This window comes from Neofelis nebulosa, chromosome 18 (assembly GCF_028018385.1).
Source record: "Neofelis nebulosa isolate mNeoNeb1 chromosome 18, mNeoNeb1.pri, whole genome shotgun sequence".
In the NCBI taxonomy this organism is placed as follows: Eukaryota; Metazoa; Chordata; class Mammalia; order Carnivora; family Felidae; genus Neofelis; species Neofelis nebulosa.
In genome coordinates, this window is record NC_080799.1 from 27,718,333 (window position 1) to 27,733,009 (window position 14,677).

The following is a 14,677-nucleotide window of genomic DNA, read 5'->3' on the forward strand; positions in this document are numbered from 1 at the left end:
GGCGCCCCTGTACTAACATTTTTAATTATACATTGCTGTTTTAGCTACATCTTGGGCTAAATAACCTATTTCTACTAGCTTCTCTTTACTGTCAAAATGTACAAGTTACACCTATGGCTGCATGGTTGTGCCAGGCGGCGCTGCTCAGGTCATTTCCCCCCCCCCCCCCCCCCCCCCCCCGCCCACGGTGGGCTCCCTCCCCTGGCTGTAATCGAGGCCCTGAGAGCACAGACAGCACTGCCTTCCTGTGACCCTTTGAAGACAGTAGCACCACGATGCCAGGTTAGTGTTACATTTATTTTAAAAATACACAAAATATAAATTTTTTACATCAAAGTGTGACAACCTTACTTATACACCGTTCCATACTTACCTGGTTTTGTTTGCATCCTTATGCAAACAGAATAGATGGATTTGATTCTGATTTTTCCTATGGTTCATGTAAACAGTCGAGACTGCTACATAAAGTAAGGAGTTTTAAAAGGTAAAGTGGCCACAGAAACCCAACAGTAGAACAATTCGATTTGGTTTAATGAAATTGGCCGAAGTCTTAGCAGATGATCAAAAACTACACACTGGCTTCTAGACATTTTAAATATTTAAAACCTTGAGGTTTTCTTCATCTTGTAAACATAACTTAGACCTCGTTGGCATTAAGTTTGAAAAGTAAAATATTAAACCATGATTTATATCAGCCTGCCTGTGGTCAGTATACACTCTCTTTATTAGGAGAATGAAACCAAATAATAAGCAAAATACATTGGGGATTTCAAATTATACTGTAAAGAAGGTCCTGGCTGCCGTCTTCTGGGAGCGATCTAACTGAAGCTGACCCTGCCACTGGCTGAGGGTGACCCCCGCTGGCCACCAGACAGCACGACACCCCAGCCGCGGGACGGTCAGGTCCTCTTGCTCCGTGGCTTCGGAAGCAGGTGAGGCTGCGTCCACCCCCGCCGGCTCCGCCGTCCTTCCTGGGACTTCGATGCACTGGGTGAGTGGTCTGTGACTACTGTCAAGACTGTACCGTCCCTTTAAGGTACCACATGCCACCGTAGCTCACACAGCAGTCCTGTGACGAGAGAAGGGTGTTCAGCAGGCGAGGCAGCTACTCCGGCCCGTACGGCTCCTCACGACTCGGTTTATGATTAATGGATAGAACACAAACGGGAGATGACGATGCTGTGGTAACCGCCTGGTCTCTTTAGTGCTTGGGGCTCAGGCCCTCTTCCTCTCGGGGGGGGGCGGGGGGAACCACAAAAGAACATGCTCGGCAAGCACAAGATAAAAAAAAAAAACTGTCAATAAGCTGACCCAGAACAAAGGTGCTTCATAAACAGCACCAGAGACGGCCTTGGATGTTTGAGATACTAAGTCAAGATGTAAAGAAACCATCCTCAGCTTCCTGTGTTCCAATGTTTCTGCACCATAGTCCGTTCATAAAAGCATTATAAGTCGTATATTTAAGGACTTGCATACACTAGATGATAAATTATGTATTTCCTTTCAAATTTAAAAATTGATTCTACTGAAAGCCAAGTGGTACAGGATTCAAGAGGGGAGTGGAGTCAGGACTCAGGCCCAGTCACCTAAAGGGATGACCGGCTGGACGAGCCGTGAGCAGCTGGCGGGGGTGGGGGTGGGGGTGGGGGGCGGGGAGGACTTCCACCCCCTGTCGGCCTCCACCGCAGGCGCTGCTCCCCAGAGCGCGTGTACCTTTAGCACTTTGTCCACCTCCTGTTTACTCAGATCCTCTCCGCACTCTTGAGTCAGCCGCGACTGGATCATGTTCCGGCGGACCCGGTAATTTTTGGAAAAGATTTCAAGCAAAACCTGTCGGTGCTTTAGTAGCAAAAATATGTTATTGTGGGAAACAGTCACCTAAAAGAGAAACCTCCCTGAACAAGAGATCCAGAGCCATGGGACTGAACTCCACTCTGCAGTCTGTGTGCGCCAGGACTTCTCTAGACAGGAATACACCCGACCAATCCATCGTCCCCTGAGACCCCAAGAAGAAGAAAGGACCAGGCAAGCGCCAGCGGAGGATCGGCAGTACAGACGTGGTGTTTCGTGACACAAAACAGAAGTGAAAATGGATTTAGGATGCAGGGAAAGTCACCGTCTAAGCTACGTGAAGACAAGGGTGGAGACTGTTGCCCATAGAGCTTTGTCTCAATGCACTTATCTTCTCATTATCAGATTGAAATTAATTGTGAAATTGTTTTCATTTCCTACCCCTTCAGGACTAGAAACTTCAGATGCCACCGATTCTGGCCAAGAGCACACAGGCTGGCTCAGGAAGAGCCCCTGCAGACGCTCTTGCTCCAGGGCCCCGTCACAGCCCTGGGGCACAGAGGCCCTCCCGTCTGTCCTCGCCTGTCCGTCAGCCCCTCTGAGGCAGAAGAGGGATCTCCCTTCCTCCCCACACCTTAGGAATAGGGCCGACTAGTGTTTTAGCAGTTTACTCTGAAATACTTAAGTTCAAGCAAGTTCATGACTGAAGGAAAATTTCTGGACGTCAGGGTCCATGCAGCCACTGCTGCTGTTTTAACTCCTATTTTGTTCACTAGACACTTATGACCCTTCCTGCCAGGGTGTGACAGGAGGCAAAATGGACCAGTTTCTCTAACTTAGAAATCCAGCACCTGAGAAACGTGGACTGTCACCGGTTCACCAGACAGGCTGGGTGGCAGAATCCTCTGGAAAGCTTTGTAGAAGTTTAAATACCTAGGACCCTTCCCCGTTCCTCTGGAACTGAACGAAGTCTCGGGGGTTGGTCCTAGGAGTCTATGGAGATTTTTTAGAAGAGGACTTGGATGCAGCCAGTCCAGATGGTAGTAGGGGACCAAGGGTTCCGGTCAAATGACTGGCGCGTCCGGCCTAACGCTACACGGGGACACGGAGCCAGAATATTTAAACTTGAAAGCGGCTGGAAAACGAGCATGTGTTAACCACACTCTGGGTCTCCCCGAAGGCCTCACACCCCCTTCCCTGCTCTTGGGGAGACGGTAGCAGAGGTCACCTCACCTGATCGCTCATGTCTCCAGACTCCCAGAGGGCGAACACCTTCTGCTCATCTGGGGATGCAGCGGTCTGTGGGGGAAACTAACCAAGGCCTAGGCATTAGTAGTTTGTCTTTGCCACGTGGGTCCACCCACCCCTCACCCGTCCCAGCCCGCACAAGCCCCATTCAGGGACGGAGCCGCCCTTGTGAGATTGTGGGTTCCAGTTCCAGCTCCTGCCACTCACTAGGGCGTCAGTGGGAGGGAGCGGGACAGGCCCAGCCTCAAGTCGCCGGATGCAGTTGACAAGGTGGGGAAGGGAGTTCTGCTGTGTGTCCCGTTAGCCTGGCATTAGCTCCCCGCTCTGCTCCGACACCCAGTGTCCTCCTACCCTAAATATACACGCGTAGATGGGTCCTGAGAAGCACTCCCACCCCCACAGCCCCTAGGAGGATCTGGGGATTCCCTCTCTCGAGGGCCGTGTCCTTGTGGGTTACGGACCCTGCCCAGCTCCCAAGCACCCATGCCACTTGGTTCAGCAGGGTCTGAAGGGGGACCAAGAAAAGGGTGGCCAGGCTCAGGGCACCTGGTAGACTGGTTTCCAGCCCTGACAACACAACAGGGGTGGCTACCACCACATAAAGCCCCGGGGGGACCCTGACACGTACAATCTCATTTGATCGCTGGAAACCAGACAGGTGGGAGCAGGGAGCTGCTCCAGGGCAGAGGTTTACTCACTGTCCACAGTCGAACGTCTAATAGTAGAAACAGGATTAAACTCAAGCCTGTGAGTCGAGTCTCCTCCTGCTCCCTGGACCTGAGCATCCTTGTGTACACATCTGAGGTCTTTTCCTCCTCAGAGGAGACTATGATATACGGTCCCTACATCAGGATCATGGGGAGGGAGATGGATGGGAGCAGTAGAGGGGCCATGGTCTCCCAGAGATCCCAGCCCCACTAAGAGGGAGAAATAGGGCAAGGGTACCTGAGAGCAGCCTACCTCACATCCCTCTCCCATCCACACAGCACCCAAGACGGCCTGGGGCTACCTAGACCCCTTTGCTGGGGGGGCAAGGGTGCTCCAAATAGGGCAGGGCCCCCAAACCCTGGTACCTTCCAGAGGAAACCACACCAAGGAGGCTCCCAGACATGAGGGCCAGATCTCCTGGGACGGCCCCGCCAGCATGGGACCTCAGGCCTCTCGTCCTAGTTTCTGTTTCTCGCGTACACAGAGTTGGGCCTTTGCCTCATCACCCAAGGCTGCAGGTGCTTCTGACCTTGGACTGCAAACGTCAACGATCTCTTAAGAGGCAGCCGCAGCCCCACGTCACGCGGTCTGGCGCCAAGTCTGGGCAGAGCTTAGGAGGAGAGAATAACCAGCACCACGTCCTGAAGCCACAGCTGACACTCCTCATGCTCAGCTAAGGGAAATGGTCCACAACACACGCTCTGCTCCTACATTTCATTCACTCTGGGGCCCCTTCCTATGCAGGGACAGGAAGCCCCGGGGGTGGGGGGAGGGGGGTGTCACGCTGCCACCTGCAGGCCTGGCATCAGAAATGCTAACCATGCTGGCCTGGCCAGCTAACCTCTAGCCAGGAAGGCCTGCCGGAACCCACGCACAAGCCACTACAGCAGAAAAGAGTTCAGGCCTGGGGCACCTGAGTGGTTCAGTCGATCAGGCGCCCGGCTATCGATTTTAGCTCAGGTCATGATCTCGTGGTTTGTGGGTTCGAGCCCCACATCAGCCTCTGCGCTGACAGTGCGGAGCCTGCTGGGGATTCTCTCTCCCTCTCTCTGTCCCTCCCCCACTCATGTTCTTGTTCTCTCTCTCTCTCAAAAAAAAAAAAAAAAAAAAAATTTCAGCCCTACAGCCACTAAACTGAGGTTCAAATTCCAGCTCTATCACTTCCTGGTATACGAGACAAGCTCATTTCCCTTCTTTATAACTCGGTTTCTATACCTACAAATTGCAAAGAAGATCAAATGATAACAGAAGTGGAGTCAGCTTGGGGCTGGGCCTGCGTGGCTCAGTCGGTTAATCGTCTCTTGATTTCGGCTCAGGCCACGATCTCACGGTTTGTGGGATGGAGCCCCGCACTGACAGGGCCGAGCCTGCTTGACATTCTCTCACTCTGCCCCCTCCCCAACTCTCTCTCTCTCTCTCTCTCAAAAAAAAAAAAAAAAAAAAAGTCATCCTGAAAAAACGACGGCAGCAGCAGAGTGGGGGCTGGAAACCAGGCCAGGGAACCTGCACGGACAGCCCCCGCTCTAGGCCAAGTAGCGGCCTGGTGCCTTCAGACATCTCAGGGGGCCCTCACCCAAGTCCCAGGAGACCAAAGCCAACATCTGCCCACGTCACACGACGGCGCAGAGCCTAAGAGGCCCGAGGTCACACAAAGCCACCACACGAGAGCCAAAATTCAAAGCAAGGTCAGTGGTCCTCCCGCGTTCCCAGGCAGCCTCCAAACCGACGCCCCCAAGGCAAGCAGGGCGCAGGCCACTCCAGAGTGACGGGACCGGCCTCCTTTCCGCCACGAGCAGCGCTGCCCGCCCAGGAGCCCACCTGAGGGCCGGAGGGCAGCCTCGTTCGTACGCCCATCGGGCCGGCGCAGGCTCTACTTACAGGCACCAGTATTTGCTTGCAACCGGCGGCCAGCACCGTGTCCTGCAGCATGCGGTCCGAGATGCCGCTGAACAGCGTGTGACCAGGTGGCAGGCTGGCCAAGTGCAGGTTGAAGAGGCGCTTGAGTTCACTCAGCGTGAGCACAAACTGTCTCTGAAAGGTGGCCTCCACGAAGGCCCTCAGTTCCCGGGCCACAGGGGTGCCGGCACAGCCCGGGGGCGGGTGCCCGTTGAAGCTGTCCCCGCCCGCCGCCCGCCCGCCAGGCAGCCCGTTGGCCAGCCTACTGTGGAGGCCGCCACCGAGAGAGGTGTCCATGGGCTCCTCATCTTCTGCTTCCTGCTCTTCCTCCTCCTCTCCCTCCTCACTCACGGGCTCCTCCTTGATCCGCACGCCGGGCAGGACCGTGGACGCCCGCACCTGCTCCTTCCTCCGCTGCAGCTCCCGTTCTAGCAGCGCGTGGTTCTGCTGGGCCTTGCTTCTGGCCACCTGGACGCGCTGGTCCCCGGAGACCAGCCCGGCAGGCCCTGCAGGCAGAGGCCAGTGCTGCTCAGGGGGGCGTAGAGACAGGGCAGAGAGGGGCCCTCGGCCTGCGGACACCCCCCGGTCTCCCAGAGGGAGGGGATGGAAACAGTGCAGACCAGCCTCTCACTCCCACCTCACCCAGTGGGGACTGAGCTACCCCGGCAGAGAGGAAAGAAAGAGAAGTGGGGAGAGTCAGAATCGCACGTTGGGAGACCCCAACCAGGATGGGTTCCCGGTCTCTGCCAGCTCCTCCTGTCCCCCCACCACTTCCTGCCGACCCAAGAGGGCCCAGAACCCAGGAGAGCCTCAGAGCGCACAGGCCCTCAGTCCCTGAGGCCAAGCATTTAACGGGGGACAAGCCTTAAGCTGAGGTCTGTGGGGAAGGGAGATGAAAGCACAGAAAGGCCAACCGATGCGGAGAGCCACACACCCCTCTCTGGGCCCGACGAGCCCCAGCAGAGCAGCCCGCCTGGAGCCAGGGGCGGGTTAGGGGCCTGCCCAGTCTGAAGCCCCCCGCACACCTGATTGTCCATCTGGCTTCTTTGGCAAGGTTTCCTTCACGAGATTATAGACTTTTTCTAATCTGAAAAGAAGAATAAACTTTAAGCCACGTCCCGGGTCACCTGCCTCACTATGGCAACGTTCCCTGTTGAGGCCAGGGACATCCTGGTGACCGAGGATGCTGTGCGCGCAGAGCCCAGCCGCCCTTCCCCACCGCGCACGGCCCTGCGGTGGGCGACGGTGGCCCAGCCTTCTCTTCCGCGGCCAGTCTCCAGCCCGCTGCCTCGGGCCATGCAAACCCCGGCTCCTGCTCTCCACACGCAGCCCTCCTTCCTGACCCTTAAGAACACACCTGCCAGCTCTGATTGGCAGGGGTGGCTGTACCAGGCCTGTGCAGAGGCGGGGGGGAGGGGGGGGTGGTCGGGTCTGGATCAATCTGCCACATCCACTGGCGTGCAGGACAGGGTGCACGCAGCCCCAGTATGCTCTCACCAGCCCACACCTGGCCTAGGGGACGAAGTGGCTGTGGACGGCTCAGTAAGCCCTTACTTGGCCTGGATACCCGACCACAGCATGTGCTGCCGCTGGACCACATCTGGATGTTTCTTGATGAACTCTCCGTCGTAAGGCAGTATGAACTCCCAGCCTTTGTTGATCCTCACTACGGCCATGTGCTCCAGAAAGTCCTTCACATCCTCCGTGCAGAGCTGGGGGAGGGGAAGAAGTGAGGCCCGCAGGCCCGAAAGCCCGCCCCAGCCCCCGTTCCCTGCAGGGCCTGGGCTTCTGAGGGGGAACGTCACTTACTTTAGTCACTGCTGCCACCTCTTTCCGTACCACCCACCGGCTCTGTGTGAACTTCCACATCTGAGGGAGAAAAAGCAGCATGTTTCCGGGGGCAAACAAAGATAGATTGCTCCTAAGACCGTGCCCCAAACCCATGCAGTTGTCCTGGGGGCCCGAGGGCAGGGAAGACAGTCGCCGACAAGAACTCAGACTTGACCAGACCTTCTCCCAGGCGCAGTCTGACAGCATCTGCACGGGAGAGAAAGGCTGACAGGCAGGGGCGGCTGAGGGCTTTGTGAACAAGCCTGGGAGTGGATCACCCCTGTGCTTCGACCCCGAGACCAAACTAAACTGCACAGGCACCCAGACACTAACTGTCCAAAGGAGCTGGGACATCCGACCAGGGAAAGGAAAACACAGGCACTCTCTCCAGAGAGAGCAGCCTAAGGGCTGCCCGCGTGAGCAGGCCTGTGCGAGAGCACATCACGGTCCCCGTGCACAAGCTAAGGAGACCGATTTCCCTGAACTCAAAGCACAAAACTGAGGCCAAAGGAGGCAGTGCTGATCCCAACGGCCCGGGTTCAAGCCCTCAGGGAGGCTGTGGCAGGGATTTAAGTTCTGGATAAGGGCAGGGGGTGGGGCAGGGCAATGGAATAGAGGAATGAGCCAGCAAAAACCCACAGCAATAGTGCAGGGAACACGTATGAGAGAAGCAGATGCGCCCAGGACCGTGGAGAACGGGATGGTCAGTCCCACCCAACGCTGGTGCCCTTCAGGCATTTGGGCCCAGTGGTCCCAGACTGTCCAATTATTCTTAAGCTAGAAATCTGGTTTGTACGGTGATTCTGAATTGTAAAAATCGATTTAAGTCAACATAAAAAAAAAAAAAACAAGACTGCAGCCTGCTCAGGCCAAATGAAACCTGTTTCTTAGCCAGAGTCCACCTATGGGCCTCTGGTTTATAATCCCCAGGCCAGAGGAACTCAGATTTCTTATGAAGCCCCAGACTCCAGGATTCTGAGTTGAAGGAGAAAGAAATAGGGTCCAGAGCCACAACTGCCCTTTTCCCACCACCGGGGCCAAGGTCCTGGAAGCCCTGCATGCCCCCGACCCCCCACCCCCGTGATCCCTACCCAACCGACCGGAGGCCAGAGGGCCTGAGCACTTACGACAAAGTCTCGGCCCCTGCAGAGCACCTCGGCAGGCACGCCGCTGTGAGGGCTGGAGGAGTCCTTGGGGTACAGGATGTCGCTGCCAACGAGAGCAGGAGCCACAGGTCAGTCCCATCCCTCAGCCCCTCTACCTGCCATAGCGCCCACCCCCAGCTCCAAGCACTCTTTCCAACACGGGCTCAGACGGCTTCCCAGGGCCTCTCTTCTACCCTTGGAGCCTGGCTCTGTGAACACGTATGTAGAAAAGAAGCACCCCTGCTACGCACACCCGCTTAAGAGTTCTTCCTCACTGCCCTTCTCGACCTTCCGTGCACACACTGGCCCAGCCCCGAGGCCCACCGCAGTCAGGGGCTCAGAAAGAGGCCAGCCCAGGACTCGGGGAGACAGTGGGTCCTCCACATGCGGCAGGCATGAGGCCAAGAGACTGGCTGTGAAACAGCACACGAGGCCTTTACCACCTGCCAGGAGAGGCGGGGTGGGCAGTGTGAGCAGGGGTGAGAGGGGTCAGGGGCTGGGACCTGAGGCACCAGTGGGGCTAAAGCCTTTGGAGAGAAGAGAAGGGGACCAGCAGTCAAGCTCAGAGAACTTCAGGGCCCAGGGCGAAAGAGCAGGGTCATGAGGCTCACAAGCATAACTTGACCAAGTTCAGCCACAGACCCCATCACACCCCAGTGAGGTGTCACACACACCTCCCCAGGCCGCCCTGTGCCTGCGGTGCCTCTGCTGGGAGGCCCCTCTCCTCCCCTCCTCCCTCCACCTGGCAACCAACTAATACCCCTCCATCGAGATCGAGCTCTGTGTCTCCTCTCTACCCAGAATAACTAAGGGAACAGGGACCTGGCTTGTGTTGTTCACCTCTGCCACACAGACAGAAGGGACCCACTAAGTGGGTACTGAATGAGCGGAAGAACATGGTCCATGCCCTGGATCTCTGCACTCGCTGTGCTCAACTGTAATGGAGCCCACCTCCGCCCCACAGATTTTCCAAGGACAGAGACAGTGTAAGGAAGAGAGCAGAGCAGAGGGCACGGCCATATTTACCGAACTATTTATGAATTTTGCATCATTTCCTCGCAAGAACACAAAAGGACAGGGCAAAGAAGGAGCATCGCCCACAGGCCGCGGTGTGGCAGCGTGGGCTTGCAGCAGGACCCGAGGCACCGGGGCAGACAACACAGGGCCCAGCGGGCCCTGCCTTCAAGTCACAGGGACATGCCTCAGGCTGAAAGGGCAGAAACATCAAGGCCACGGGCGGTGCCAGGCAGAGAGCTCAAACCCCAGCTCTGTGGCTGCCTTGCTGCCAGACGTTTGGCAAGTCTCTGCCTCTCCGGGTCAGCATCCTCTCATTCATTCATGCTGTAATACACCTGGCTGTCCCATTTAATGAGTGACGTGCCATCCGAAGGCCTTCTATAACCAAACACTTGTGCGGCACAAGACAGTGGCCACAATGTACGGACAGAGACCGGGCATCTGTTTCCCGGGGCAAGGGCGCCGCCATGTGGCAGTAACATGAATACCTTTACCATTCACTTGGCCGACTGAAATGATGGGAGCTGCTGCAATGAAGGACTTAAAAATTGGAACAATTCACATTTTGATAGGTTGTTCGCCTTATACCACACTTCCTAAAAAACGAGCCTGTATGAATTAATTTTATATTACACTATTTAACATTAACATAATTCAGGGAGCCACACTTGGCAAGGGTCTAAGATGTGCCAGGCATTGTACCGAGTACCAAGGACATGAGGGAGAGTCCCTATCCCCTTGAAACGGACAGTCTGGTGGAGGAATCACAGAAGAGAAACTACTGACAGGCATCAAGCCACAAATTCAGGACCTCTGAACCCCACAGGATATGTGAAAGGAAATTCAGACTCAGACACATCTTAAGGAACTGTAAAAAGCCAAAACAAGGGAAAATCTTAAAACGAGCCAGAGAGAAGCTAGGGTAAAGACTGGACTTGTCACCCGGAACAATGGGAATGAAAACACAATGAAATTATGTCCATGTGTGGAAGGAAAGCAATCAACCGCAAATTCTACACTCAGTAAAAATATCCTTTCTATTTCCAACTGTATCAAAACCAAGGAAATCCATCACCTGCAGACCTTCATTAAACACCACAGCACTTTTTAGCAGAAGGAAATCATCCCAGATAGAAACTCAGATGAAGAAAGGCAGGATGAGCAGAATAAAAAGGTAAATAAATATGTGAGCAGATCTAAAGAATATTGACTAAATACAATAATATCTTGTGGGTTTTAAATACAATTAAGGGGCGCCTGGGTGGCTCAGTCAATTAAGCATCCAACTCTTGGTTTCGGCTCAGGTCATGATCTTGCAATTTCGTGGGTTTGAGCCCCCATGTCAGGCTCTGTGCAAACAGTGTGGAGCTTGCCTGGGATTCTCTCTCTCTCTCTCTCTCTCTCTCTCTCTGCCCCTCCTCCACGCACGCTCTCTCAAATAAACTTGAAAAAATAAACTGAAAAAAAAATACAACCAAAATATATAAATACAATGGCACGGGAATTGGGAAGAAAATACATATAAAATATTCTAAGCTCTTTGAATTGTGCTGGATGTGGGTAAAACACAGCAATTAATATTAAACTGTGATCGGGGTGTCTGTGTGGCTCAGTCAGTTGAGCGTCTGACTTGATTTCGGTTCAGGTCATGACCTCACGGTTCATGAGTTGGAGGCCTGCATCAGGCTCCACGCTGACAGTGTGGAGCCTGTTTAGGATTCTCTCTCCCTCTCTCTCTGCCCCTTCTCCACGCGCATGCACGCGCTCTCTCAAAATAAACAAACTTAAAAAAAAAACCAAACAACCCATTAAACCATCATCAGTTATGAATGCACACTGAAATCTGTAAGGTCCAGAAAGGAGAACTTCCAAATTAGCAGAGAGAAACAAAATTAAAAAAAAAGAATCCAGTAGAAGGTAAGAATGGATGTAAAATGCAGGACAAACAGAAAGCACTAAGGTAGGCTTAAACTCAAAACACTGAATTTGAATGGATCACACGATCCCGTCACAGAGTCAGAGGGACTGACCTCTTCACCACCCAGTTTCCTTGGACTAACATCGCCACCTTCTGGATGCCACGCAGAACAGCCACAGAGTCGATGGAGGGGCCCAGGAGGCTCATCAAGTTGGCAAAAGGCATGACCTTCACTGAGGAGGACACAGACAACATCAGACAAGGGAAGGGTGCCCGGGCCCGTCCCTCTCCCCTGCCAAGTCTACATAGCTTCAGGTTCACTTAACCACCCCGGCATGTAAATAACACTGATGATGTGGGTAATAACAACAGCCAACTTCACTGGCTGCTTGCTATGTGCAGACACCCTGCACCTCACTGAATCCTGCAGGAAAGACCCCAAAAGGTGCTCCTTAAGGGTAAAACTATTAGGAGGCACCTGGCTGGTTCAGTGGGTAGAACACACTACTCTTGATCTCAGGGTCATGAGTTCAAGCCCCATGTCGGGCATGGAGCCTAGTCAAAAAAAAGGCGGCGGGCGGGGGGGCACCTGGGTGGCTCAGTCAGTTAGGCTTCCCATTTCAGCTCAGGTCATGATCTTGTGGTTCATGAGTTCGAGTCCCGCATCGGGCTCTGTGCTGACAGCTCAGAGCCTGGAGCCTGCTTCGGATTCTGTGACTCCCTCTCTCTCTGCCCCTCCCACACTCGTACTCTGTTTCTCTCTCTCAAAAATAAAACATTAAAAAAATTTTTTTAAAAAGGGGGAGGGGGGAAGACTATTACTACTGAGGCCCAGAAAGACAAGAACCTGGGGATGACCCCATGTCCTTTGCAGGAAAGCCATCGGCCTGGCACCCTGGCAGCCCCAGGCAGAGCTGGGAGCTCCCCTCCGCTCAGGCCCCTGGAGACCCCTGAATTGGTATCTCAGAAGAGGAGCCCAGGTCCTGGGACTCGGCTCTTGAGGTTCAGGGCTCACATCTGCCCTAAGGGTTCTGGCCCTCCAAGTCCTCTGAAAAAGGAGACCAGTCCCTACTGTGTGGAGCCTGGTGAGGACGCCTCAAAACAGTGCAAGCAAATGAACGGAACTCATGTTCACGTGCAAGGCTCTGTATAAGCCGCATAGAAACCTGGTCTCTGAATCCTCATCTCAGCCCCCTAGGAGCTTAGTTCCTTTTTACAGATAAACTTAGGCTCAGGAAGGTCAGTGACCTGCCCAGGCTCACACAGCAGGGGAGTGGCCAGGGCGGAACAGGATCCAGAGCCTGGCTGCGGAAGCCTGCTGCAGTACCTTCCTTCCAGACAAGGCTGGAGCTGTAAAGCTGGGCACACTCTGGGTGGTGGGGGCCTCTGGCCTCGCCCCTAAGTCCTTAGTCTCTCCCAGATTGTTTCCCCAGGAGGTGGCAGGGCTGGGGTCCCCCCAGGGGAAAGGGTGTCCACCCACCATTCTTCATCAGGATCTTGATCTGATCGGCCAGGGGCAGGGTACGCAGCTGGGCCATGGACAGGACGTTGCTGGGGGCCACAGGTTTATCTCTGATGAAAACAGAGGTGATGTGTTACAGGACGGGATGTGGGGGAGGTCTGGGGTGGGGTGGATGGCGTGTGGCCCGAATCTACTCACTTCTCCTCCTCTGGGCTGGGTGGCATCAGCATCATGAGGTACTCACTGCAGGGAAGAGGGCAGGGTCAGGGGCTCCCGGGCCCTGTCCCTGCCCCACACCTGCCTGTGAACCCAGACTGCACCTAAGCTGAAGCATCCCCCGGGAAGGGCTGGGGGGTGGGAAAGCAGACAGAAATCCATCCCCATACTCCCTAGCATCCCACCCGCCCCAAACTTGTACAGAAAGGAGAACCATCTCTTCCCACACCCACTCTCCTGGCCCTCTCCAGAGGACGAAGGACCCCTCCCCATGTCCCTCCTCCACGCTACAGAACAGACCACAGTCCCTAGGAAGGCCCCACATCAGGGGGACCCTCCTAGTGCCAGTGACAGGTTCAGTAGCCCATAGGGATTAACACCATGGACCGGAGGACCTCACCTGGGTGACTTGACAAGCTCTGTGTTCTCAACCCCGCTGGAACCCTGGCACAGGAGGTACTGGCGCTCGTGCTCAGAGCGGCTGTCCTGTTGGTGGAGGGGCAGGGTGGGAGGGCCCTCCGCCACCCCCCACCCAGCCCTTCTGCCCTCCAGTCTTCACCCCTCTATCACCTTCCACTCCAGCCACCTACTGTCTGGCCCCAAAGCCAACCAACCACCTGAGCATGGCATTCAAGGCCTCTGTGATGTGGCCTCAACCAACCGTTTCCAGCTTTGTGACTGAACAGCCCCAGCACCCATGCCTAGAGGCCCTATCTGTGACACAGGACCACTAAAAGCAATGATAAGAATAACAGCTAACAGTCAGTGAGCACCTACTATGTGCCAGGGTCTAGTCCAATGGCTGCATATATATCTCAACTTATCTCATTAGGTAATTTGCCTAGAGTCACACACTAGGAAGTAGCAGAGCTTCTGAAGTCTGACTCTAAGACTCTGTCAACACGAATCTTTCAGAAGATTCCAGAGAAATCATGAGTTGTTCCTTCCCCAGAAAAATGTTAGGGAGCCCTAGCCTCTGGTGTCTTTGGCTTTGATTCAATTGTTTCCCTTACTCAACAGTTTCAAGGATTGGGCTCAAGGTCAACACACCAGATAAAAAGCAAGTATAGTCAAAAGCACCCTTGGCAAACACATGGTGAACTTGGCCCAGGGAAGAGATGGCCAGTTCTCTATCATGCGCCTCCATTCAGGACCCGTGATGCATAAAAATACATAACTAAACACCAGCCCCACCCCAGGGCGCGTAAGATGCTCACACTTTGGCAGAGTCTGGGGGGCCGAAACCCCTGACCCAAGAAACAGCAGACTCACTTCTCGGTCTCCTGCTCCCCTGGGGACACTCAGTGGACCGGCTGGATCAAGGGACAAACTGCCCATAGGACTTCATCCTCCCTCCCTGGGCTACCACTCAATGTGAAACCAGTTCACTGTGAGACAATGAGGCCACACTGGGCACCAGGCTTTGCTCCCAGGACCGCCCTGGGG

General features: G+C 54.6%; 1 protein-coding gene across 9 annotated transcripts in view; it reads right to left on the reverse strand.

Moving 5' to 3' along the window:
- Positions 1 to 278: 278 nt before the first annotated feature.
- POLR3E (RNA polymerase III subunit E) overlaps positions 279 to 14,677 on the reverse strand; it is a 33,887-nt gene continuing 19,488 nt past the window's right edge. For 5 of the 9 annotated variants that reach the window (XM_058709926.1, XM_058709922.1, XM_058709925.1 and 2 more), the window contains 13 exons: positions 13,632 to 13,717; positions 13,214 to 13,258; positions 13,034 to 13,125; positions 11,666 to 11,786; positions 8,601 to 8,682; positions 7,453 to 7,512; positions 7,198 to 7,355; positions 6,669 to 6,730; positions 5,626 to 6,149; positions 3,738 to 3,881; positions 3,025 to 3,102; positions 1,714 to 1,839; positions 279 to 1,069 (listed from right to left, as the gene is read on the reverse strand). In XM_058709926.1, coding sequence (XP_058565909.1) covers positions 1,013 to 1,069; positions 1,714 to 1,839; positions 3,025 to 3,102; positions 3,738 to 3,881; positions 5,626 to 6,149; positions 6,669 to 6,730; positions 7,198 to 7,355; positions 7,453 to 7,512; positions 8,601 to 8,682; positions 11,666 to 11,786; positions 13,034 to 13,125; positions 13,214 to 13,258; positions 13,632 to 13,717 — 1,635 coding nt within the window. In that variant the 3' untranslated portion in view covers positions 279 to 1,012. The other 4 variants (XM_058709928.1, XM_058709930.1, XM_058709929.1 and 1 more) reach the window with 4 other exon arrangements.